Genomic DNA, 25,703 nt, shown 5'->3' on the forward strand with positions numbered 1-25,703 from the left:
GTTTCGTGTCTCGATCTATCTCTTTTTTCTTCAGTTTGTTTTCTGCTTATCATAACCTCTGTGTATAGTGACACGTGATTTTCCTCGATTGCAATATCATGTGCGAGTAGAATTCTAGATCCGATGGTGTCGATGAAACTCTGTAGACCATAAGAAGAAGAGGACTAGGGGCTAGTTATTTGTTTCAAGAGCGAGGGAGCGGTGATACTAGTTTCCATTCGATTAGGCCTCAACCAATGCTCCTTGCGTAGGTTATCGTGCGGCCGTGCCATGACTACGTATTAACGATGTATACCAAGGGTACGCAGAAGGAAATATCCCAAGCAGCCCCATGCAATCCCCTATCCGCAAAGGAACCTCAACGCCAATGCCAGCGCCCGCGCCAACAGAAACCCCAAAGAAAAAGACATGACTATCCAAGTATGCACTGCCCATGGCCACCATGCAATCCCACTCGCGTCCGAGAGCGTTTACCGCAAAAAGAACGCGCATCGCGTCAAGGAGGAATTGCGGAGCCCGATCACACATTATCGTCATCGTAGAGGAAATTGATATCGCGCGGCCGGCGCTTGTTGTATGAGACGAAGTCGCTGTCGCCGGGCGGGCGCTCATTGCGCGAGTTCGCCGTCAGCATACTCTGGATACTCATGCAGACGCTTTCAACTGTTTGGACGGGCGACCAGCCGGCGGAGCTGAGGAGGTCGAGGCAGATGATGCCGTTGCTGTAGATGTGCGGGTGGATGGGGATGGGGCGGGGGGTATCGGAGGTGGAGGGGGATTCAATGAATTGGACTTCTGGCGGTTCTGGAGTGGATTTTGTGTCAGTAATAGGGGTATTAAACAGAAGGCATGGAGGAGGACGTGCTGACCGATCGGGTACTTGGATCCGAAGGTGAATTTGAGACGGTAGGTCTGGTCTTTGTAGAGCGGGTTGTCGTCGAGCACTTTGATGTCCATCTGCCATTCTTCCAGGGTGTCAGATTTGGCTATCGAGATGCCTGGTGGGAGATGTTCTTTCATCTAGATGCAGCCGAGGTCAGAGTCCTGAGTTTGGAATCTCTCTTCATTTCTGGTTGGGAGAATTGGAAAGGGACAATGGGCCCGGTGAGGGGTAAGAATAGGCAGTACCTTGAGGAGCTCCTATAAATGGACATCCCGGCGTCAGCTTGCACGTTTTTCTCGGAGTTTTGGGAGGGGAAAAGAACGACATACTTTGCTCAAGCGCTTGCCAGCGAACATCTTCGGAGATGGGGCACCTGGAAGACGGGTAGAGCCTCGTCGAGTTACACAGCCCGCGGATGCAATTTACAATCGTAGCGCCAGGTACTGGTCCCGTTACATGTGTAAGTACCGGCTATCAGAGTGTTGGTTGTTGGTGGGCGGGGGGAAGATATGTATGACGTCTAACGCCGCGGGGTTGCTGAGGAATAGTACGGTAGATAGATATGGCGGGTGCTGGAAGCGAGCGGGTGCTGGAAGGACGCAGATCCAGTGATGAGTGATATTTGAAAGCCGCCGTAAAGTAAAAGGGACTGGACAGACGCAGAGAGAGTGAAAGTAGCTAGATGGCACTGGGGGTATATAAAGGTGGAATAATGAAATACTTCAATGCGGATCAAGCAGCAGCCGATCACCTGCTGTCGGTCATCTGATTGGCCTGTGGGCGCATCTGACACATATGCACGTGACGTGGGCATCAACTACATGTTCAGCCAGCTCTGTCTGCCTTATGGAGTACACTTGATCGATTGTGCTCAAAGAGCGCCACGAGCGCAGATGACTGGCAATCTGATAATCATCTGAGTATAGCCCACCCTAGAATAAGACATTGCACAGTAGGAGTGTGAGACATGAGCAGAGGAAGCGGGAAAGTATGATGTAAAAAGCACATGATGCAATGCGAGCAATCCAGAACTGCAAATTCATATCAACATGGGATTTTGCACAGGGAATCAACGAAATTATATCCATAGAAAGACTTGAATACGTCTTGATACGAGATTAAATACCAGAAAGGGAGGGGGGGTCTAGGGAGATAAACAGAATAAGGAAACAGCCGACAATCAACGAGGGATATCATGAAGCATGGGTAGTGCGTTCTCGGGCTTCCCGTTCAACTCGCTCCCGCTCTTCGGTCTCCTTGGCTTCTCGGACCTTGGCCAGAACGACTTCCCGGAAGATGGCACCGCGCGCGATCTTGCTCAGACTCCGCTTCTTGGTCCCACCAGCTGCACCATCGGCAGCTGACGCAGGAGAAGTGGTGCCATTTGCCTCGGTACCCTCCAGAGGAGGGAAAGCAGATGTCTCGGAGGTCTTGCTCGATGCTTCGGCAGACGCGGCCATATCAGCGGGGCTGGGAATATCGTCCTCATCCTCCTCCTGCATCTTGAGTGCTTCGATGCGGTTCGCCAGCTTGATGATCTCGATTCCTCGGCGGAGGCGGGACCGGGCAATATAGGCGCGGATCTCAGGCAGCAAGTCACGGTCGCTGGCGGACTCACCGGTCAGCCAGGGGTGCTTGAGGGCCTCCTCTGACGTGACGCGTTTGGCGGGATCGGGTTGGAGCAGGCTGAGGATGAAGTCCTTAGCGTCCTTGGAGACGTCGCGCCAGTAGCGCTCGTGGAAGACGATGCGTCCTGAACGGCATTCTTCGATCAGATCGGACAGAGTCTCCGATCGGAATGGCGAGTAGCCACAGAGGAGGGTGTAGGTGATGACACCGAGCGACCACATGTCGACGGCCTTGCCGTGACCTTGCTTGAGCATAACCTCGGGCGCCGCGTAACCGAACGACCCAGCCACCGTGGTGAGGACTTCGCCGGGGTTCTCCAGCATCTTCGCAATGCCAAAATCGGCCAACACCAAGGGGGATTGAGGATCACGGGTGAGATAGAGGAGATTCTCGGGTTTCAAGTCTAGAACCCAACCAGATTTAGCCTGCACCCCGGGAGCAATTATCAGGAAATTTATGAAAAGACTGACCTCGATGGACAATATTCCGTTCGTGGAGATAGTTGACGGCATCCAGCACCTGGCGGATGGTCTGGGAGGCATCTTTCTCGGTGAATTTGCCGTACTCGCAGATCCGATCGAACAGCTCACCACCGGTGGCTAACTGGGTGACAATGTAGAATTTGTCCTGATTTCGACGTCAGACGGTGGCACGCGGGTAGGCCAAGTCGGATAAGCCTGTAGCGGCACTCACCTTCGACTCGAACCAGTCCACGAAGTGGACGATGTGGGGGTGATCCAGGGCCTGCAGCATTTCCAGCTCGTCGTACACCATGCGTTCGTTCCCGCGAACATTCTTCTTCAAGATGATCTTGATGGCGACCTTTCCCGAGCCGCACTCGGCTTCCCGGACGATACCATATGTGCCAGCACCCAGTGTCCTTCCAAATTTGTAGAGTGCTCTAGAAGATGTGAGCGCACATTTCGTGTATGTCTGTGACCCGGCGGAGAGATGGGGTGGCCGTCGTACTTCTTCTCATAACTCTCTGGCTGTCCCGACAGCTTATTGAACATGGTAGAGACTAAAGCATCATAGAATCGTGTTAGCATCTCCTGGAATGGCGCGATCTCGATAGGCATAAAGAAGAGCCGAAGAAGGGTGGACGGGAAACGAAAAGAAGCACACGGGTATGCTCGAACCAAATAACACGAGAAGAACGATCAGCCCCCAGGCGCTTGCACTCTGACTCGAGAGCGCTACGGGCAACTCTGATAGGGACATGACAGCACGGAATGGGTGCAGGCCAGCAGGCTCCAGCATATCGATACACGTGTGAGAGGCATCAATGGCCAAGCACACGACTCACAACCACATTCGACCGAGCATTGGCTGGAAGAGAGAAAGGAGAGTGAGGAGAGCGACAGGGTATAACTCACAACTCATCGTGACGGATAATCTTTTTTTTTTGTTGTTGTTGTTGTTGTTGTTGTTGTTGTGAGCAGGACCCGAGCTCACAAATTGCAGCGTGCGGTAGAGGGGAGGGCTAAGGCCAACAGACGCAACGAAGCTGATGGGAAAAGAGACCCCGCACGTGAGGGGGACGGAGGGCGGGGCAATTAATGAGGAAAATAAAGGAAAGGAGATGGAAGGAAAATTCCAGGAGAATAATAGAAGAATAATAATGATTCTCTGGAATATGATTGATCTGTATCTACTATCTAGAATTCTAGATAGATAGTTTCAGGGCTCAGGGCTCAGGAGATCTGCCAGCACAGACAGGGGATTGTGGGAAGAGCCTCGCAGGTTGTCCGGATTGCAATGGATCGTTTGATTTAGGGGAGGGGGGAGAGACGAGAGAGAATAATAAACAGTAGAGGAATTAGTCGAATTGGATGTGAAACCACGACGAGGGAGAGAATTGGATTTTATAACCGCTTCAAGATGTTCAGCTCTTGAGAACGAGAAGAGGGATCATTTTATTATTATCCAGTCACAATCATCACAAGGAGAATCTTCCTGGATCGACTTTCTTTTTATTTTTATTCTTATGATGATGATGATTATTATTATTATTATTACCATCGCGACTATCACCAGCACAGGCTGCACAGCCACGGGGTCGTTCAGTCGAGCCTTGGACAGCGGCGGGGCGGATCCAGCAGTCCACGAAGCCAGGTACTAGTACTCTATCTACTCTTTAGGGGATAGTATCATAGTCTCATAGACCATAGTATGATAGTACTCTGTAGTCTCAGAATCCCCCAGACGAGGTTCTGGACTTCTCGTAATCGTATCTTGATTCTTGACACTCGGACTGGGCTGATTCGAGCCTTATTAGGACTTAGGAGAGGATGAGTTACAACGTACCCCTGTAAACGATCATGCAACTGCAAGATATCCCAGGAAACTCGCAACTCGACTTCTTGAGAATAATTCTACCTTAACTACACAGTACTAACTCTCCTACAACTGTGCGGATAAATATTAATAGTCCCCATCCAAGATTCAGCTTCTCGCATCGTGAAACACGCCATGTCCATTTTGGTGCCAGAATTCCAGCCCTTCGTGGAGTGGGCTGGAATCCACTTTCAAGGCAGCATCCAAAGGGAACGGCTAGTGGGAAAGTGGCATAGACTATCAAGTCGTGAGAGGTTGAGGACTGGAGAAGCTTTACTGTCACTCTCGTACAATTGACACAGTATCTATTTACTGCCTTGCATAGACCTGAGCCTTCAGCATCATCTCCGCAAAACTAATCACTCAAGAAATCTAGGTCATCCCCAACAAACGGAAAGAAACAAGCCCCCCCCCCCCACTCTCAAACTGTCTCCCCCCCCCAATCCGCCGACAGCACCATTCCCATCAAACATCAAGATACAACTCCTCCAGCACAGAATTGCAATATGCCTGGTAATACGCTGTTCCCTTCCACCCCCTCACCGGCGACCGCAACCCCACCGTCGCCCATCCCTCCGCCCGCAGTCGCGCAATGCGTTCCTCCTTGCTCTCCATGACCATCACCCGTCCCGAGCCACCCAGCTTCTTGTCGCCGCTGCCGGGCCCGGCCTTGACGGGACTGAAGCTCCAGAACGAGCCTGATCGGCGGATACTCTTCGAGGCACGGCGCGCGGACTGCAGCTCTGCAATTTCGTCGATGAGGGCGTGGATGTCTGCGATGCTGGTGTGGATTTGGGCGCGGAGGGCGCGGACGCTACTGTTGTGGCGGTTGATGGAGTCGGCGTGCGAGGGGGTCATGGGGGTGTAGTCCTCCTGACTGTGTTTGTGGTGGTGGTTTTGGTTGTTGTTGTTGTTGGTATTGCTGTTGCTGTGTTCTCGTTGAACAGGATTGCGGGTATTCATAGCGCCAGCAGGAACGATCTTGATAGGAAGAGAAAGAGGTCGACGCGATCGAGTTGGCTGCAAGCGCTGCCCTATCTGGACCTCCCTAGCGGCCGACTTGCGGATCTGCAGAGGCGAGGGCATGAGTCCGCGACGGTCGTCTGGAATGCGGGGTGGGTGTTTCTGCGGAATGTCGAGGGCCAGGTCGACCCAGCCCTCGCTGTCCGAGATGAAGGGATCATCCTCCGGACACTGGATGGACTTTTCAATGATGTCCGTGATACTGCTCAGCAGGCTGCTCTCTGGCGACGGACTGTCCGAGAAATCCGACGCCGTGGACACATCCACCAGCGAGACGGGACTTGCACTCGAGCTTGCCGCACCCTTATCACCCAGAATCACCGACGGCAGGATAGCGCTGCACGCGACGAAGCCGTCCAGCGCGGAATTCAGCATTGGGATTTTCTTCCTGGAGTAGTGGTGCGCGACTCGGCCCATCTCCTCGTAGGAGATGGCGCTGTAGAAGTACAGGTATGTCTTGTAGACGGGATGGATCTGCTTGCCCGTCCGTGGGGTCAATCCACGCCTGCACGAACGCACGCGGTCATCGATACGACTTACTGGCTCTTTGACTGTGTCGAGAATCTCACACGAGCGGGCGGCGCATTGTTTGTACTGACGTTGGAGATACAGCAGCTTGACGCCTTTGAGAACATCTTTCCACTGCTGTAGGGACTCAAGAGACGGAGCGGGTTTGAAAGGAGAGGAGCTTTTCGTGGTGTGGCGAGCCATCTTCCAGTATGGAATGAGTTTATAGAAGTAGAAGGAAAGTGGGTAGGTTCGGACGAAGAAGCTGCATCGCCACCGTTCTTCAACAGGAAATCAAGCTTGGTCAAGCCAAGGGAGTGATAATAAGTGATCTGGTGGAAGAGAGATGGAAAGACAGGTGGACGTGTATAGCCTCGAGTCCAGACGCGTCAAGGGCACCGTGTACACAGTGACCAGATGCGCTGCTTGGATGTGCAGTCATGAGAATGTATTAACCGAGCCGGTGGCCGGTTCATACATTTGATCGATTGTCTGGTGATGGTAGCACCCAGACTGAAAGGTAGGCTTTGTTGAGCAGAGACCTGCTGTTGTGATCTTTCGATCTGAAGATAAACACCCTTCTAAAGGGGCTACAGTATCTGGATTGTGCTCATCATGTTGCACTAATTAGAGAAGTCTTTTGAGTTGGTATGTCGTCCATCATAACAGTAGAGCATATCATCTACATAGGGTATCGGATGCAGATATGACTACCAGCGTCGAATCATTTACTCCACCACTCGCTCCTATCCCAAGCATTACCTCCAACTCGAAGGAGACAACCAATCAAATATCACTCGGCCTGGTCAGGAACAGATGGTCTCCTGGTTGTTTCTGGATCCACCGAAGCTCGAGAGAGCGCATCCCCCGTAGCCGTCAATGCATCCAGAAAGTCTCCCAAAAGCCTATCCAACTCGGCCGTCACGGCGCTATCGTCCGCCCCGGCCGTCAAGGCCTCCAGCCGCGGCGGCACGAGATCTGGAAAATTAATGGGCTCCAGGTCGTCCCTAACAGCTGGGCGCGGGTCCCGTCGGGCGGTGGGTAGGGGTTCGATAATTGGATAATCGTTCAACGTCGGAAACGGTTGGCTGTGTTCCATTTCTCTGGTCGGGATCGCGGTCGGGAACGGTTCAGAATGTGAGGGCGTGATGATCTCTGTATTGTGATCCCAGACGGTCGATCTCGTATCCTCCTCGTCGGGCCCCGGCCCGTCCAGCGGCGACGGACGCTCAAAGTCCCCGTACCCGGCCGATTCTAGCAGTCGGAGAAAGGTCAGTATTGTAAAAAAAAAAAAAAAAAAAAAAGCGGCTGCGGCAAGCTTACCGGGTGGTGTAGGAGGGCGGTCAAAGCGGAAAGGATCGTAGTCTGTGTCTGAGTGATTCGAGAGAATGGAATGAGCGGATGCTGAAGTGGATGGCCGTGAATCCCCTGGCTCTCCAATGCTCAACGGTCGGATGGTGGCCGATGGCTGAAGACCAACAAGCGGCGCACGGAGAGTGTCATGGCGGCTCGGCTCTTCGCTATCAGAAGGACCCCCCTGTTCATCCATAGCTGCACTCATATCGGGGAAAGTCCAGTCCATTGTAGCCCGCTTATCTTTGGGAGCAGAGGACGTCGCTGTTGGGGTCGTTTCAACCGTCTCCGTACTTTCGATGGCCTGGTGAGTCTCGGTGACAGTAGTCTCGATACTCTCGACTATCTCAGATTCCTCTTCGGGCGCTTGCATGAACACGGGGAACTTCCAGTCCATCGTTGGAGGCCGGGGGCCACTTTGGGGCTGATATGTTAGTTGCTGTGACTCTTGGTTAGTGCCTACATCGCTGCTTGATGATCGTGAGCGGCTTCCGATGGAGCTGCGGCCCTGTCGGCCGCTTGATCTGTTAGCTTTAATGGTGTCTGCGTCTGCAAGTTGAAATGGCTGGGCTGATACAGCCCCTGCCGCATAATGTGATGAGTCGAACGAGCCGATATCAATGTCTATGAACGTCGATGTCACGGAGGACCGGTCTGTTTCCGTGCGCAGTGGTAGATCGGAGACAGGTGGCTTGGGCTCAATGGGAACGAAATCATTTTTCGTTTCGTACTTGTAACTCGGCATGTCTTCGTTGAATAGCCCTTCCATGGCGGCAGCACCGCGACGTACGCGCTCATCAAAGTTTGCTTTATCTTCCACTGTCATTTCGGGATCGGTTGGGTCCTCAAAAGGATCACGGTCTGAATGATCTACTGTGGTAGGACTCATCTGCTCCTCTAATTGGGCTAGTGAAGCCGCGATCTGATCCAGATCGATGACGGAGAATCTTCGTTCGAACCCATCGGTAGTGCTAAAATTCCAATCTTCTTCGAAGTCTTGCTCGTGCTCTGGGAATTCCGCGGCCGCAGCACCTCCGGGGTGGAATAACGAGATTCGCTGTCCTCCCCGCTGAGACCATTGATAGTAAATACGCACCAGCTCACTCAACGATGAGATGGGATATTCCTCTTCTGTTCCAGCGATGTAGGGGTGAGACAAAATATCTGTCATCGTTGGACGGGAAATGGGTTCAGATTCGAGCGCGAACGACACTAGGTCTTTCAAATCCTCGCTGTATTCTTCATTTGCAAGTCGCGGTGTTGTGCGATTCAACTGTCTTCCAATCTGCATCCGCTCCCGCAGATTGGAATTTGGCGGGTTCCCTGTTGCAAATTCGAAGAGGGTACATCCGTAAGCCCATACATCGATCTTGAACACATCAGCACCCGACCAGGCCCGAGAAATGATGTTCTCACCTCACTACCATACTGGTGGGCCTCGCCACGGGCCATAAACATTTCTGGCGGCATCCAGTGCGGCGTCCCAATCCAGGTTGATCGCTTGTCCATATGCGACTGAAGCACCCCTGCCACCCCAAAATCACAAATCTGAAGACGGCCTTCTTCGTGAATCAGGATATTGGCAGCTATCATTCGAGTTGTTAGCGACTGTCCTTATCAACCGGGCTGCTAGAGATTCCTTCATACCTTTGATATCCCGATGGATAATACCTGCATCGTGAATGGCACGCAAGCCAGCGGCAAGCTCGCGCGCGATGGGTATGATGAACCTCTCATCGAGCTTATCTCCAGTGGCTCGCATCTAAGCAATCTCATTATCAGCAAAAAAGCGAAAAAGTATGACATTTAGATGAGACGGTAGGATGCAGGCGTACCAGTGTGCGTACACTGCCACCAGGACAGTACTCGCAGACCAGCCACAACTGGCTATGGATTGAGATCGCCTCGATCAACTCGTTTATATTCTTCGCCCCAGCGTCCTTGACCTGCTTCATGACTTTCGTCTCATGTATGAAATCCTTGATCGACTCATCCTTAAAGTCTCTAACAGACCTGTAGTCCATCGAGTCGATATCCATCACCTTAATGGCAACAACTCGACCAGAAGGGAGCTGATGGCCCTTGTAGACGCGACCGTAAGAGCCCTTTCCGATCAGCTCTTCGAACTCATAAGGTGGTGACTCCGTCTTGGCTCTGCGGCACATCTCGCGGACCGCGGCGCCTTGTTCCCGGGCCAGCTTGATGGCTTCGGCTTTGTGCTTGCCGATGGCAGCTGCCAGAGCAGATGTTGGGTCTAGAAGACCCGAAGCGCGAGGGTTGTCCATGGCGAGCTCCAGAGTGAACCACGAAGACCAAAACGTGGCCTTGCTAGGGTAATTAATGCTCTTGAGTAGTTGCTGTTGGGTGCCCCTCAGTTTGGGCGTTGGCTTTTCCAAACGCACGAGATTCCAAAGACAGGCCTTATACTAAGAGTACTCGCCTACTTATCTCAGGCATCGACATGCGCTCCGCAATAGACAATTGGGTCTGCGGTTGCGTGTGAGGGTGAAGTGTTACTGTTCACCTCGCCAGACGGTGTAGAGCCATCAAGTCCAGCCCCGAGGGCGAGCTTGCGTTTGATTTTATAGAATGTCGGGTCTAAATTCCACAGGCCAAGTCTCTGGGGAGGAAAAAAAAATAAGTTTAAATCAATCTCAAAAATAAGTGAAAGAACAAGGGTTATAAGAAAATAGGATTGTGGATATATCAGAGTAGATGTTGAGTAGTGTGACTGTTGAATGTTGATCTTTCTGAACTTCAAGCGGAAACATTCCAGATCACGCTAATGGGCGGCCGCTAATTTAGCGCCAAATGACAAACGGAGCTTCAACCCCAGAGACTTACAAGCTGGAACATGTCTCCAGGTTGGAGTGCGCTCTTTCTACTCTGCGACATCTTGTTGAATATTCGGATTTTGGAATGGGCAGGTATCTTCATTCTAAAACAAATGAGGTAGTCGCATGTCTAGACTAACGGGCATAAACCATGTACTTGATCGCGATGGAAATACCATCGCAATGTTCGCTTCTATCCAACATAAATCATTCAACATCATAACTATCCTTTGACTACAGGGAGAACTCGGTCTTCAGAGCAGAGGCAAATCGAGAAATGGCCTCTGCAATGTTCTCAGAGCTGGCGGCTGCAAATGTGGCGCGGAAGAACATGTTGCCCTCATTGCGGCCAGCCGCCGTGAACCAGCTACCACGCGAGACCAGAACGCCATTACTGATAGCGGCATGGAAGACAGCTTCCTCGATCTCCTCGCGAGTCTTGCCAGAGGCGACGCTGGGGTGCTTCTGCCAGTCGATCTCGATCCAGTGCTAGGAAAAGTCAGTGGTATTTCAGCCAAATGGGAGGTGCAGAGATACGTACAAACATTCCTGCGGCGGGAGGATTCCACTTGGCAATCTCCTTGGGGAGATATTTCGCGCAGGCATTGACGATAGAGTCTCTGCGACTGGTGTACTGCATGCGCAGATCGATCAACCAGTCCAGATAGCCACCGTGGCCCCAGTGCTCGTCGAGAAGCTTGAAAAGAACAATCTGTGAGATACCGCTGGGGTGCTGCGCGGATGTTTCGCAATTCCGCATGAAGCGCTCGACAAGCTGTGCAGGGCCGACAATCCAACCGGTTCGCGAACCAGGAGACAGGACCTTGGAGAAGGACTCAAGACGCACAACACGTCCATCGACGTCCAGACTCAAATAAGAGGGGATTAGAGACTTGAGAAACTCCTCGTGGGTGGCGGGAGGAGGGACGGGTTCGTGGTCGGGCCCGGTGTAAGGCTGCATCTGCAGGAAGTAGTACGGCTCGTCTTCCACGATCAACAGGTCGTGCTTCTGTGCGACCTTGTAAATAGCCTTGCGTCTCTCGAGCTGCTGAGTGGCACCTGTAGGGTTCTGTCCAGTAGGAATAGTGTACAGCACAAAGGGCTTGCAGCCACCACGAGCAGCTTCATCCCAGTTACTCAGAATCTCGTCAAGAGATTCAGGCAGAAGACCCTCCTGGTCCATCTTGACCGACGCGACTTTGACGCCTTGTGGAAGCACAGTCTCCTTTGCGCTGGAGAAGGTGTATTCCTCCATCAAAATATAATCGCCTCGGTTGCAGAGCATTCGGAGGGTAGCATCCCACCCGAAGGTGCTACCGGCGTTCAAGCAACATTGCCAATCGGAATATGGGGGGTTGTGAATGAGCTGGTTGCGTTAGCCGCGCGTGATGGTTGAATCATACGAAAACGTACCTCAGTGTGCTCTGTTACAAATCTCAGCAGCTGAGGAGAGCCGGTTGACTGGCCATAGTTGAGAGCAACCTCAAGATCTGAGTTCGGTCAGCCATTGCCTTTCCCCTCTGTATTCTCTTTCGCTCGCCCGGTACCCATACCGTACAGACTCTTTCCCTCTCGAACATCCCCCTTCTTGGCGGTCAAAACGGCGCCGAATTCCCGGGTCGCCTGAGGAGAGAACCCTGGTGGTGTAGGGACCTTGAAGCTGATCTCTTCGAATGGGAAGTATTCCGGCGAGGGCAGACCACCACCCAAGGAAATGAGACCTAAACAAAACCACTCATTAGCATGTTTCTTCACCGCTGACAGCTCCTTTCCAAAAATGAGGAGAAACTACCTGGAGTCTTCAAATATTGTGCAGCACCCTTCAACGTGGACGTCTGGATTGGGGTTCAGCTTCTGCCTTGTTTATCTAAACCAAGGTATTTCCTGGCCAAACAAACCTTTCGCGACTTGGATTCTTCGGAGATGTAGTCTTTATAGCCAATCAGTAATGCCGTCCAACTACAGCTTGTAGGGCAGATAGGGACATACGATCCCACCGCTTGGCTTTCGGCTTGGTATAGCAGGCCTAGAGAAAACATATCATTCCATTTAGCACGTTGATTCTATGCTCCCGGTTCCAACCAAGAACGATAAGGATGCACTCACGGGGCTCTTGAACATATCACTGTTCGTCGCAGGCGCAATACCCGTGGGGATTGGCGCGCTCTTTGCACGCAGACCAGCGATTCCATCAACCGTCAACGGGCCGACATCCTGAGCGGCGGCGATGGCGGAGGGGCTCATTCTGTTGATTCTGGTGCACGGGGATTGCGTATAAATGATCGGTTGGCTGGGTTGATATGCGAAGAAACCAAAGTAGTCTCCAACAAGTCCTCCGAAGTGATCAAGACCAAGACAGGGGCAAAAGACCAGGAAGCTGGGACAATTTGAGTTCAGTTAAAAGAGGGCAGACCTGACAGAAGACTAGATATGACTCCAACGCCATTTTTCTCGCATCCGCCGACAGCAGCTCCGAGAAAGGCGGGCCCGTTCCGCCGGCTGTACTGACGAATCCCCATAACTACCTAAGCCACCGCGTTGCGATCGGAGGTCACACGGAAGCAGCTTTGTTCGAACTCTTTTGTGAAGATTCTCGACTCTCAATGGTTACGCTCGATGTTTCTCTTATCTAATTGTCCAGTTGTTTTCCGAGGATGTGGTTAGTGGTTTGGCGTTGTTCATGCGAGGATTGATCCCTGATCATCGGCAGGGCGCGGGGAATAATACGGTATGATATGGTATGGTAATCTTGTTCGATTCCTGGATGCTGAACGATTATCGCCGGATTCCCGAAGTATACTTGGGTCACTTTTCTGATGCAATTGAGGACATTTGAGCCTCCAACCTTTTATTGCTCTATTCAGATACTACTTAGAAGTCTAGATAGTAAACACCCTTGCAGATCATGGGTATATCTATTGCAATGCTGAACTTCAGTGTGACTTGTGAAGCAATATTCCCCGCGCGCATAGATAAGGCTATCGCCGGGATCGGAGGGAACATGATTGATAAGCGCAGAGCAACCGCCATACCTGACTCGTATGGCATCACACATGGCCGACGAGATACGTTAGTTTTTTTCTCTATCTGCCCTATTCTCGATTTCTATTGCTTCTCACTGTACTTTCCCGCCGTCTCATCCAGCTGCGCTTCCAGGACAGCTCCCGTTCCATTGAGTACGCTTTGGATGGCCTCTGGCAGGAGCTCAGACAGCTCAGACACGGTAGCGGCACGGCCAGCCCAAAGCTCACCGCCAGCAGCAGCTTTTGCAACTCCCGCATAATCTGGGGTAGGCGCAAAGGAAATGTTGAGGTCTTCGTTGGTCACACGCGACCCGTCTCCGTTGGGATGAACCAGGAGCATGCTTCTGCGGGGAGCGTTCCAACCCTTGTTGTTCAGGACAATGGTGAGAATGGGGATGTTGTACCGACGAGCAATCCAGTACACGGAACCGGGCACGGAGAATAGGAATGTCCCGTCGCCCACGATCTGACAGACGAATTTTCCCTTGTTCTTGCCGCCGTGCTGGTCGTCGGTGGCGAGCTTGATTCCTAGTGCACCTCCGCCGGACCATCCCAGGCCCCCACCTCCACAGTTGATCCATGACTTGGGCAGTGTGGCATTGATCTGGTCCGCGGCGACCGTGGACAGTGTCACCGCTTCGATGGCCCAGATAGTGTCTATCGGGCAGTTATTTCGGATCTGCGCTAGGAGGTAGGATGCATTCAAAGACGCGTTGTCCCCCCCCAGAAGGCACAGCCGCTAGCTCCGTGATTCCCTGGCGAGTCTTCTTGTATTCTTCTTCTCGACGTTTGCCCATTGCGATCTGTTCTTCGGAGTTCACAGCCTGCTTGATTGACTCGTTCGACGCGACATAGTCGTTACTCTGCTTGAAGGCTGTGGCAGACTCTACTCGAAATGTTGCGAGAGACGGGATGTAGAACACAGGGATCTGCTGCTTGAGTGGATCGACATCAACGTGTATGATCTTAGCCTAATCGGAAGGTTTGCACTGAGTTGGAATCCACGGCACATCACAATCGGCGACCAGAATGAAGTCGGCTGTCTTAATAGCGTCATGAAGACCATACCGAAGTCCCAGCGACGCAGGGTGATTACCTGGGAAGCACATGTCGCATCCGCCTGTGTCGAGAACCCGGGGACCCTTGAATGTATCAGCCAATGTGACCAGCTCCTCTACACCTCTAGCGGATCGACCGGAGTAGCCCACGATCGCCAACGGTTCTTTGGCAGCAGCGAGATGCGAGGCAATGAGTTTAACACCTTCCGGTGTGAGGGCTGAAGGAGCCACAGGGCCCCAAACGCCCTGGTTGACCGTGTAGGGTTCAATTTCCTCTTCCATCACCTCCCGCGCACCAGCCAGGTACACCGGCCCCTTTGGATCGCTGGTTGCAAATTGCAGTGCCCGGTTGACCAGCTGCTTGATGTTTTTGCCAGATTTAATTTCAGCCGAATATCGGCAATATTGGGATACGATCTGCTTCTGGTCCGGGACGTCTTGGATCCAGTGAATGTACTCTGTGCGAGAACCGCTCATCTCACCTTCGATCGTGAAGGGAGAAAGGCCGGCGAAGATGAGCACTGGAGCTCGTCCGCAGGAAGCATTGTGTACAGCGGCAGCTAGGCCCTGTGTCCCCACATCAACATGAACGATCACGCATTGAGGTTTTCCAGTAAGACGAGCGTAGCCATCTGCCATAGAGAGGGCGACCATCTAGTTGGGATTAGTTATGCGGTTCACCAGGTATAATTGCAACCAACACTGGCATATGGACATCCAGACATGACTTACTTCATTCGGACAGGTGATAATCTTGGGGAATTGATCCGGTTTCTCTTTCTGGCCTTTGACCATAGCCTCCAAGATGGAGGGATGGTCGGAGCCCAGATTCACAAAGACATGAGACACTCCAGCCTTAAGCAAGTCAGCCATGAGTTTTCCCAGAGCGAAGGCACTTCATACCTCCCATAGCGCCTCAAAAAAGGCAAAGGAGGCAGTATACACCCTAGACACCGTGTGTTAGGGCAAGCTTGAATTACCAGTTTCTCGAAAGTGAGAACATACATGATAGGCACACTCTGATTGAAAGGAGACGTTGAGTATCTGGAATTGAATGTCAGTGTGGAGTACAGAGTGGACGACCGAGGACAATCATGAAGCCATCGCGGTATTTCCGCTGCGGGGTAAAGCCCGAGTATGGCTTTGAGCATGTTGCTTCAAGACAGAAGTATTAATCAGGGCTCCGTATTCCATCACTGGGACCTTCAAAGGTTCAAGCTTTGAACGTATATGTTGAAAAGCTCGACGACTAATAGAACGCTGGAATATGTCCCCGACGATGCTCCACGATGCTAATCATGCAACAACAAGCTTCGCATATAAGAACCCTCAGCCATGCATAGAATGACTTCTGAATTTGCGAGCGACGATGACAAGCTCGAATCTGCAAATATTAATTGCTGCTCTTTGCTGTGCCTCCTGTATACTGTGGTGACTCTGCATGAATATCTATCTCTTCATCGAGTATCCAAGCATGAAGTCTCGATGCAAGTATGTCTACTTGGTCTATTACAAGAGAAGAGATAGCTTGATTGATACAAGACTAAAGAAACTCCCAGTTAGGATTTCTGAGAATGTCATCAAGATATATCCTGGCGAGTAAAAAAACACTACAATTGTATGCTGGGGCTATATATGGCTGCTTCTTGTAGTTGGAGTTTTTAATCAATGTTCTCTAACCAAGTCCTCGAGATATATAATGTCGGCGCGGTGAGTCTGCCGATTCGGCAATTTAGCACTCTCCGCTTGAACCAACAAACAAACCGGGGTTATCTCCCGGGCATCGCTTCCAGTCTGAATGGATGTAGCTCTGTTTTGCTCCCTCTAATCCAGGCCAACAGTGACTGCGTTGACAGTTGCACTCTGCTCCGGATATTTGACCCACTGATAGAGATGATGACAACGATGACGTCGTTGATTCTCGTGTGGACTGTGGATGGTTGATTTTTGAGGAAATTTGGAGGCGTGCACACTGCAGTAAACTGCGCTGTTCTGCTGATGCAGCCGGTTATTATTAGAGAGAGTATCCTGATGCATATCCTATGTATATCCTCTTTCGATTGATGTTCTGTAGTTGTATACCTTAACATTTTTGAGGAGGAGTTTGTCGTATGGAGTGGGAAACGGAATCATCCAACAGTAATCAGGCAGTGCAATTATTTCCACACTGATACAGTTTTCCAGACAAACTTCCTTGGCTCGATTTGAGTTGGATAGTCAAGTTCCGGTTGATGCGATTGGCATTCCTTGAGGAGGACACCATGGTTATGGCATATTGCTGACAGGAATGAATAACATTGAAAACAACCATAAGTCTCAGTATTTTAGGTACTAGGTACTGTATTAGATGCCTCCGCAAGATGAGATACCTACTGTATTTCCGGTTACAAGTTCCAACTCCCAGAACATGAGGTATCTGATGCAGCAACGTCCTGGTTTGGGCCTCTTTTCCTTGACTTTCCGAGCGGAGTCAAGATATTGTGTATTACTTGTATGGGGGGTTAATCATGATGAGATAGCAACCCCTCTCGTGACGCAAGACTGTGGGCATGCGGGCTTTGAAAATGTCCCCAGTAGATGGAGATGTATCTAGCTCTTTTTCAACAAACAATTATAAACGGCATTTCCTGTAAACCAGTATGGAAAATACCTTCAAAATCCTTTTGAGTCTACCTATGAGGGAAGGGAATAAGAAGGTCGGACGTCCCTGGGATGATCAGGCTCCGTTGTGGCATGTTTGAGTGGCAAATCATGCAGCACCATCTATCTATCGCTTAGAGGACACGGTTTTCCCTACAGAGTAGATACAGAATCCCCAGAGTCAGCCGGGGAGCGTTTCCTCCCGGCCAGATTAAAGCCACGTCCAAAGTACGCAAGTAAACAGATCATGATGACCGAAATGGGGGCTCCCATTCCTTCGCCCTTCCCACTCCCACTCCCGAATTGTTGTATATTGTACGGAGTGGTCAATCTGGATCAGCCCTGCGTGCCGGAACAACCGGGCAAGGCAGGAATTCTCGCTATCCTCGGCAGCTGGATATCCTATCCGTTCAGTTGGATAGATAGATACGGAGCAGTGTGCGGATTAGAATACCGATTATATTAGTACATGAGCTGGAAGAGCCATCCACAGTCCAGGCAAGCTGAAGGCGGAATTCACCCAATATCGATGAATGCACGTGACAGGAATCCTCGCTTGGTGCTCTGGAAAGGGTATAGCGCATGGACCGTGCAGACCCGGACGAACGCAACTGCGGTAATAGATTACATACAGCCATACAGGCATTTGGTACTGAGATAATGAATAGATGCTGGTGGAGGTTGGAAGATCATTTATTCATTCGTGGTCGATTCCTGCTGGAGCTGGGAAAGCTGGAAGAGAATCCCGAGGGAATGAGCCATTGCGCAGTGTGGGAACAGGCAACACGAAAATACTATCAAACGGTCAGACTAGCAAAGCCCGTGAGATCCTCCAGAACCTGGGCTGTACCTCTGTAGGTAGGTACACCATAGACTGCAACCTAGACAGGTACAGTAGGTATTCTATCCTACGTAGGTAGCTCCCTCGAGGCAGGCACTCTACTTATATATATCCATCAGATATCGAGGTAACAGGAACTGAACTTCAAACGAAAGGAGTTTTGAACATCTCCCACAAATCAATGATAGTGATAATAATAAAGATAGTCATAATTGCTTTGTCTCTTCTGTATACACAACCATCGTACTTTGTCCTGAGCCACTCATAAAATAGTCTAGACACTTTCGCAGAACTCTGACCCGCATTGCCCGCCTGGACGAGAGAACTGGACCTTCGGGCTGAATGATCATTAGATACAGCTCGATGGATGAATAAGAGCAATTCATGGTTGAGCCGTAGACTGTCTACTGTTCACACTTCGCAGTTGTATTCTGAGCAAAAAGAAGTAGACACAGAAGTTAGAACTCGCGAAAGGGAACCAAGAGTTCAGCACACCTGAATTCAGCCAAAACCCCGTTCGAGGAAATACCTGGACTGGACTGGACTGGACTTCACCAAGACAGAGAGAAAGTCAAGACAGCTCTTCTCAGTCCTCAACAACACTATTCCTCTTTTCTTCTTCTTCTTATTCTTATTCTTCTTCCTTCTTTCTCATCATCCCCCCATTGACCACTTCTTCTTCTACTTCTTCTTCATCTTCATCCTCCATTTTCATCTTCAATCCAGTTTCCCTTCCTTTCTCTTCCCTTCCTTTTCTTTTCTTCTTCTTTTTCGTCTTTTCCTCTCCTTCTCCCCACTTGGATTACTTGGCTCTGTTCTTTTCCCACCATTCCGGTTCCATCACACCCTGTCTGCCCACACATCCCATTCCACTTCTTCTCTTCCTCCCACCCCCCAAAAAGAGTAGTCATCATCCCTGTCGGGAACGGCGACTTCAGTCCTCTTGTGATTCTCATCTTCTTCCGTCTTCTTCCTCCCTGTCCCTTTTCTCATTCCCGACACAAAAAATCTAAAAAAAAGGGAAAATAGAGGGAAAAAAAAGGAACTTCCGCCATTTCCTCCCTTCTGATCTTTCCTCTCTCTTTCCCCTCGACTTGTTCAAGGGGTCAGAGATTCGATCCTCCCTGGTCATGCACAAGATCTCCAACTTTACGGGCCAGGCCCGTCATGGTTGGGAGCGAATGACCCCGACCTTTGGCATGTCCAGACCTCACACCGACATGGCTTCCCACTCTCTTCGGCGACCCCACGGCGCTCCTCCTATGACTCCCCCGACTGGAATCGATCCTACCGTGAACCTGTCTTTCAATGTTCCTTTCTCCTCCACCCTCGCCGGTCCCGACATTGACGACGTGCTTCATGCGAGTCCAGGCGCTCTGCAGCGCTGGTTCTTTCCCGAAGGAACCCCCGAAGGTACTCCGGTCCACAACCTGCCTGTTCACGCCAGCAACGTCGAATCCCTGCGCCGACTATGTCGTCAGATTACAGAGTCCAGTAACGGTAGGGTTGAGGCGGCCGTCACGTCTTCAGAGCCCAAGGCGGTGCCGTCGTTACAGCGACGGCCCCAAGGTTTGGTGACCAATGTCTGCATCACGGGTGACGGAGAAACGGTGCGCAAGATGCGCGCACGGGTCCTTAATGAGACACCCATTTTACTGGTCAGTAGGACACTCATGGCAGACGTTATTCTTGACTCATATAGTTCTCTGGCTAAATCTTTGCGGTTCTGTCTTTTTTAGCGATGTGCGACCGTTGACGTGGATATGCATCTGATGATGGATGGATCGACCAAAGGCATCCGAGCGAGTGTACTGGAGCACCTTGATACCCTGGCCGCCTACACGGGTACCGATATCTTCTTGTTGAGCCCGAAATTCCGCGACACGGATAGTACTGTCGCGTCGTCCTATGGTTACGCTTCGGACAATGGGTTGGATCATCGTTTCCGGGTGTCCATCTACGGCGACATGGAGAGTGCGGAACATGCTAAGACTAGAGTCTTGATCATGATTGACCAGATCGTATGTTTCCTTTTCTTCCGGTCCCGCTACACAATTCTTTACTAAACAATGCTAGCTTAAACGTCATGTGGATGCCATGAGACTGGAGTTGACCATGCACACCTTGGTCTGTGGTCGGACGCGGAAAAATATCAAGCTCATCGAAGCGGCCACTGGCACTGCGATCTATTTCCCTCCGCCCTTCCCCCGGATCTTCGGCTACACCCCTCCAGGTGCCCGCCGCCGTAGCGAGGATGAGGTGTATATCACAGGTGATACCCAGGAACAAATAGCCAGAGCCAAGCAGAAGCTGCGGGAGTTGGTGATGGGCGTTAAGATCTACGTCAAGGATGTCGTTGTCAATTCGAACAAGATTGACAATATCCTGCTCGATCGACTGGACAAGGTCCGCAAGGTGATGGAAATGAACGGTTCCTACGTTCTGTTCCCGCAACTCGGCAGCCAACGGGGTCTTGTTCGGATTCAAGGCACGGAGGTTCTTCACGTCGAGCGCACCGTGCGGGAAATCATGGCTTTGGTGTGTTTGAGACGGAAATCCAGTACCCGGTCGCTATGTACTGACTACTTTCTTTAGGCTGGCCAGTTTTACAGTGCATCCTGGTGGATCATCATGCCCGATCCCTCTCAAGGCGGCTTCCGCGCCCCTTCTGCCGCCGACATCCGCACCATGCTGTCCGACATTTGTACCAACTCGGGTGCCGAGGTGAGCTTCGACAATCTCACGTTCACCATCAACGGGTCGGATGACGCCGTGAAATCCGCTATGATGGTCGTCAACCAAATTCCATTCGTGAAACGAAGCCAATATCAGATGCGTGTAAAGATTGAGCTTGCAAATGAGCACAAGGAGTTTGTTAGTGGCAAAAAGAATGGCAAGATCAACAAGATCATGGGACAAAGTTAGTTCTATCTCCACTCTTCTCTTGGGGGAACTGTTTTCATTGACTTCTCGTCAGGCAACGTCCAAATCATCTTCGACGGCTTCAACGAATACAACTTCTACATTGATGTCTGCGGCAATCAGTACGAGTCTACGAAGAACGGCCTTGATCTTGTGGAGCAGGAGATGCCCGCCTCTATCTCCTTCCATGTTCCCGATCAATACCACAAACGGATCATTGGAATTGGGGGTCAGCACATCCAGCGCATCATGAAGAAATATTCCGTCTTCGTCAAGTTCTCCAATGCGATGGATCGCGGCGGCATGGGCAAGGAAGATGATGACATCAAGGTCGACAATGTCATCTGTCGGACTCCAGCTCGCAATGCTCAGAGCCTCGACCTAGTGAAGCAGGAGATCATGGACATGGTTGAGAAAGTTGTAAGTTTCACAGGTTCACTATCAGATCACACTTTACGGGACCAATCCTCATTTGCACTTCACAGGATGCCGAGTATGTTTCCGAGCGTGTCGTTATCAATCGCTTGTATCACCGTGAGCTGCTCGCTCGCATTACGGAGATTGACGAGCTGGAGAAGAAGTGGAATTGCAAGATTGAGTTCCCAAGCACCGAGCTCGCGAGCGATGTTGTGACTATCTCTGGGCCGGAGTACCAGGTTCCTCAGGCTGTCGATGCCTTGCTGGTGAGTGCTCCAAATTCCCACCGATCTTTGATTGTTTTTTTACCATGAAACTGACTGATCTCCCTAGGGAATGGTTCCTGAGAGTCACGAACTTCTTTTCCACAGCTCTCACGAGCTGCGCGACTTCTTCAAGTCCGTCGAGTTCCGCGACGATGTTTGCTGTAAACTCAAAGAGCAATATGAAGTCGATACTTCGGTAGATAGCAATCCCGAAACCCCAGTCTCCTCGGAGGGTGGGTCTGCATCGCCGACATTTGCTCCCGAGGACCGGGTTGTGCTCGGATACACGCGGAACAATGCCGGAGGGCTCAAGGATGCGATTGACTTCTTGATCTCTCGACTTGTTGCGCATGGTCTCGACGCGACCACGGTCAAGGGCGCCATTCCACGCCCAAAGTCCGACTCATTTGAAGAGTCTCTTCCCTTCTTCGATTCGAAGCTTCTGCAGCATGCTCCGGCTCCAATTGTCACCGACTCTCCGACACGGCCCAACTTTTCCGATGAAACGAGCGAGCGTGGATCGATCTTCGAGAGGCTCCGGAAGCCCGGCAGCATTTCATCTTTCTCCTCATTCATCGGCCGCAAGAATCATTCTGCCTCACCGGCCTCATTTTTCAAACATGCGTCCAGCAACGCCTCGAAGGCGTCTCTTGTCTCCATGGAGTCTCGGGATAGTGGTTATCGCAATCCCTGGAATGATTCGGGCGTGAATCTTCCCGAGGACGATTTACCCGTTCTGGGAGGCTCCCACAGCCACAGCCACAGTGGTAGCAATGGGTGGCCAGCCCGTTTTGATACGAAATTTCCATTCGGTACCGCGCCGGGCGACATGACGCCCAAGCATGACGTCCGCGCATCTTTTGACAGTGGTCGTCCTAGCACTTCCAATTCTACTTCTGGATACCCGGCTCCTATTGGGCCACCGCGTTAAATCGAGATACCAGTTTGCAGCACTATACCCCAAGGCACTTGATCAGCTGTTTCAAGAAAGTTTGTTTGTTTGTTTTTTGTTTTTTTTTTTTTGCTTCCAGCGGTTTTTCTGTTTTTCTTTTCGGTTTGATTCCATTTTGTCCTTTGATACCACAGACTGCATGCAAGAGGGATATCAGGAGTATATGAAAAGGGGAAACCCAGGAGAATAAATGAGACGCATCTCACTCTGGATGTATTCATTTCCAAAGATCAGTTTTCTTGTTTCTAGTGAATTGTCTCCACGCCACTGTTTCTCGATGTTTTTCTTTTTCTTTTTGTCTTCATACCGTTCCAGGGGAGTGTACGGGGAGAGATGTGGGAATGTCGAAATCTTTTTACATGGGAAACAACATTGGAGGGTCGAATCTTCGTTCAAACATTCAATATATGATACCAAGTGGAATGATGGTGTATGGTGGTGTTTGCATGTCCTTTTTTTTTTTTTTTTTTTTTTTTTTTTTTTTCTTCCCTGGTTTCTATCTGGCTTCTTTCTCTCCACTGCGGAGTTTTGAGATCGGTTTTTCATTCCCTTTTTGACTGCTTGCTTTGATTTTTTTTTTCCCCTTCCCTTTTTGGATCGTTCTATATACCTTGACTTGACGCACACGGATATCCCAAGACCTTGAAGTGTAGAGAGAATAAGAGTGACTGGTTTCTTTGGCATGAAGTTCTTCCTCGTAACTGACATTGGTCGAGCTTAGCAGAGTTATATTGATAGATCAGCACTAAGTCCTTCCTACGCTTCCGGTCCAAGTTTACATAGTCTTTTCCCTACTCTCGACCTCGTACTTATGTCATGTCATGCCATGTCAATGCATCTTCTTTCTAATCCTGCAACCTAAATTTCATCTGACAAACGCATTATGCACGTCGCAAGTGGAGAAGCGGGTCAGAACTGGGGGAGGGGGTATCCGGTATATCATAATCCATCAACATGCAGACAGGCTGCATCACGGGGGTCGTTGGGTGGGTGACCCCGTCGCAATGCATGAACAGCACAAAACCACAAAGCACACATACCCATGTAAGCCTAAACGCGTCCGCTTCTCCGACGCACAGCCAAGGGCGGGGGCAAAAAAAAAAATAAAAATAAAAAATAAAAACAGAATATGGTGAGAAACATGGATGATTAGGGTTGGATAGACTGAATCACGAGATGGCCTGCAGCTCCTGGCATCAGAATGCAACGCCGATGGCTGACCGGCGGTGATGCTGATGCTGGTGCTGGTGTTGGTAGGACAGCTCGTCGAAGCGGAACTGCGGCGCGTTCTCGTGGATGGTTGGGTGGGACGGTGCGTCGCGGGCTGTGCTTGGGGGGAGGTGCTCGGGGTGTTTCTCGAAGGAGAAAGGGGTGGGTGGTGAGGAGACGGCGGTGGAGCCGCTGAGGCTGGTTCTGGTTGTGTTTGAGCTTTCGCGGGCGCGGGTGCGTGTGCGAAAGGTGGTCTTGTCGCTTCTTTTGGGGTGTTTGGGAGGAGGGGAGGAGGGGGTTATTTGGAAGAGCCATTGGGTAACGCGGCCGGTGCGGGAGGGGGTCGTTTCTGGGGTTGTTGCGGGGGAGGAATGAGAGTGTTGGTGGGAGGAGGAAGAGGATGAGTCTGTGGATGGGCTGCTGGGGATTGGGAGGGAGGGGAGAGGCCTGTCCTGCAGGGGAGTCTTGGGTGGGGTTTTGGGGACGCTTTGTTGCCTTTCGTCTTCTGCGACTGGTGGTGGCGGCGGGGGTCTGCTGTAGCTCGGAATTGAGGCGTGCCTTTTGTGTTGAGGGGGAGTGAAAGTGTCGCTGACGCTGACGCTGATGTTGATGCCGGTGCCGGTTGAGGAGCGAGTTGAGAAATGGGGGAGCAGGGGGCTTGCCACTGATGGAGATTGCTTGTCCAGTAGCTGCTCCAGGGTGGCTAGCGAGGATCGACGCGATCCAGAGCCTACGGGTTTTCGTGTCAACTGGACGGATGAGGTAGGGTGGTGCGAGCGAGTGCGAGAGAGACGGGGGTTGTCCGTGGGAGAGAACAGAGCTCTGCTGGGTCGTGCCAGAGGTTGCTGGCCAACAGGAGAGAAATCGTCAAAGGTAGGTAGAGTCGATAGACGATGACCGGGAGTATGGATCTTCAGCACCAGCGGCTGGAACTCCGTTGGACTGGAAGCGAAGGACTGGGAGGTATCGACCCGTCGGAAGTCTGTTGGCGCACTGATTCTCAACGGGGTGGTTGACTGCCGCTTCAGCGACATGCTGGCCCGGTTCGAGGCCCGCGATGCGATGTCTCGTCCTTCCGCGATCCAGGATGGCAGGGATGATGTCCGCGGTGGCGGACCTGGACTTGGAAGGTCATCGTAAACCACCAGCTTCATTGGGGTTATGAGATGAGGTTGGGTATGAGAAACCCTCATCTCCCGTTCGACACCTGAGGCAGAGGAATGTCAGCGCCAGTAGAAAGCACCTTGCAGAAATGCTTACATACCCTGCGACTTCATCGCCTGTCGACGAGACAAGCTCTGCTCATTGTCTTCAGAGCGCAAGCAGGACAGGCAGGAGGCAATCCAACCGGTGAATAAGGATCCTGCCTGTTCAATAACCAGCTTCATTACTGCCAGAGCTTCAAAGCTGTTTCTCCATCACCTCTGGAAAAGAGCGCGAGAATACTAGAGAAGGAATAAGAGGAATGGAGCAGAAGAAAGCAAAGCAATAGTGAAAGAGTGAATGAATCCAACGAGATGCCCAATAGACAGACCAGCTGATTTGATATCCTTCACCAACTCCAAACCCGCGAGAGGCTGGATGCTCCCAAGTCCTTTCAACCAACAAAAAACAAAGCCAACCTCTTTCTTGCTTGAGGGGAAATCCCACCAGGTCATATACGGAGTACACACGCAAAGTGCACGACCTGCAGGGCCGCATGCAGGCAGCTCAGGAGGAAACAGATGGCTCTCCTGCATAACGGTGCACCACCGATCCCCATTCCAGTATCGTCTGATGAGCCAGGGAAACTGTTATCTACTAATAATT

General features: G+C 51.3%; 7 protein-coding genes and 1 pseudogene across 7 annotated transcripts, besides 9 other annotated features; 1 reads left to right on the plus strand and 7 right to left on the minus strand.

The window, feature by feature from the left end:
- Positions 1-520: 520 nt before the first annotated feature.
- ACLA_073940 (ubiquitin-conjugating enzyme E2) lies at positions 521-1,239 on the minus strand (the record flags this gene model as incomplete). The annotated part of the gene is made up of 3 exons (XM_001275783.1): positions 521-804; positions 870-1,020; positions 1,213-1,239. The coding sequence occupies 3 exons, from the start codon at positions 1,237-1,239 to the stop codon at positions 521-523; spliced, it is 462 nt and encodes a 153-aa protein (XP_001275784.1).
- Positions 1,240-2,076: 837 nt separating this feature from the next.
- ACLA_073950 (serine/threonine-protein kinase) lies at positions 2,077-3,591 on the minus strand (the record flags this gene model as incomplete). The annotated part of the gene is made up of 4 exons (XM_001275784.1): positions 2,077-2,915; positions 2,983-3,139; positions 3,206-3,413; positions 3,482-3,591. The coding sequence occupies 4 exons, from the start codon at positions 3,589-3,591 to the stop codon at positions 2,077-2,079; spliced, it is 1,314 nt and encodes a 437-aa protein (XP_001275785.1).
- A 326-nt stretch (positions 3,592-3,917) lies between these two features.
- Positions 3,918-3,947: a microsatellite.
- Positions 3,918-3,948: a microsatellite.
- A 537-nt stretch (positions 3,949-4,485) lies between these two features.
- Positions 4,486-4,530: a microsatellite.
- Positions 4,531-5,314: 784 nt separating this feature from the next.
- ACLA_073960 (uncharacterized protein) lies at positions 5,315-6,583 on the minus strand (the record flags this gene model as incomplete). The annotated part of the gene is made up of 1 exon (XM_001275785.1): positions 5,315-6,583. The coding sequence occupies one exon, from the start codon at positions 6,581-6,583 to the stop codon at positions 5,315-5,317; it is 1,269 nt and encodes a 422-aa protein (XP_001275786.1).
- Positions 5,750-5,781: a microsatellite.
- Positions 6,584-7,172: 589 nt separating the features above from the next.
- ACLA_073970 (putative serine/threonine protein kinase) lies at positions 7,173-10,017 on the minus strand (the record flags this gene model as incomplete). The annotated part of the gene is made up of 4 exons (XM_001275786.1): positions 7,173-9,101; positions 9,149-9,318; positions 9,380-9,494; positions 9,568-10,017. 4 exons carry the CDS (start codon positions 10,015-10,017, stop codon positions 7,173-7,175), a joined length of 2,664 nt encoding a protein of 887 aa, XP_001275787.1.
- Positions 7,662-7,683: a microsatellite.
- Positions 10,018-10,800: 783 nt separating the features above from the next.
- ACLA_073980 (aminotransferase-like domain-containing protein) lies at positions 10,801-12,810 on the minus strand (the record flags this gene model as incomplete). Its single annotated transcript, XM_001275787.1, has 8 exons — positions 10,801-11,055; positions 11,108-11,932; positions 11,980-12,056; positions 12,120-12,287; positions 12,359-12,401; positions 12,465-12,496; positions 12,556-12,592; positions 12,673-12,810. The coding sequence occupies 8 exons, from the start codon at positions 12,808-12,810 to the stop codon at positions 10,801-10,803; spliced, it is 1,575 nt and encodes a 524-aa protein (XP_001275788.1).
- An 861-nt stretch (positions 12,811-13,671) lies between these two features.
- On the minus strand, positions 13,672-15,798 carry ACLA_073990 (annotated as a pseudogene).
- Positions 15,799-18,657: 2,859 nt separating this feature from the next.
- Positions 18,658-18,679: a microsatellite.
- A 579-nt stretch (positions 18,680-19,258) lies between these two features.
- ACLA_074000 (KH domain protein) lies at positions 19,259-22,664 on the plus strand (the record flags this gene model as incomplete). Its single annotated transcript, XM_001275788.1, has 7 exons — positions 19,259-19,786; positions 19,868-20,149; positions 20,205-20,666; positions 20,724-21,048; positions 21,106-21,470; positions 21,536-21,733; positions 21,801-22,664. The coding sequence occupies 7 exons, from the start codon at positions 19,259-19,261 to the stop codon at positions 22,662-22,664; spliced, it is 3,024 nt and encodes a 1,007-aa protein (XP_001275789.1).
- Positions 22,665-23,137: 473 nt separating this feature from the next.
- Positions 23,138-23,168: a microsatellite.
- Positions 23,138-23,172: a microsatellite.
- A 606-nt stretch (positions 23,173-23,778) lies between these two features.
- Positions 23,779-23,813: a microsatellite.
- A 68-nt stretch (positions 23,814-23,881) lies between these two features.
- ACLA_074010 (uncharacterized protein) lies at positions 23,882-25,282 on the minus strand (the record flags this gene model as incomplete). Its single annotated transcript, XM_001275789.1, has 2 exons — positions 23,882-25,101; positions 25,159-25,282. 2 exons carry the CDS (start codon positions 25,280-25,282, stop codon positions 23,882-23,884), a joined length of 1,344 nt encoding a protein of 447 aa, XP_001275790.1.
- Between the last annotated feature and the right edge of the window lie 421 nt (positions 25,283-25,703).

The sequence above is a fragment of the Aspergillus clavatus genome, genomic scaffold (genome assembly GCF_000002715.2).
Source record: "Aspergillus clavatus NRRL 1 1099423829791 genomic scaffold, whole genome shotgun sequence".
In the NCBI taxonomy this organism is placed as follows: domain Eukaryota; kingdom Fungi; phylum Ascomycota; class Eurotiomycetes; order Eurotiales; family Aspergillaceae; genus Aspergillus; species Aspergillus clavatus.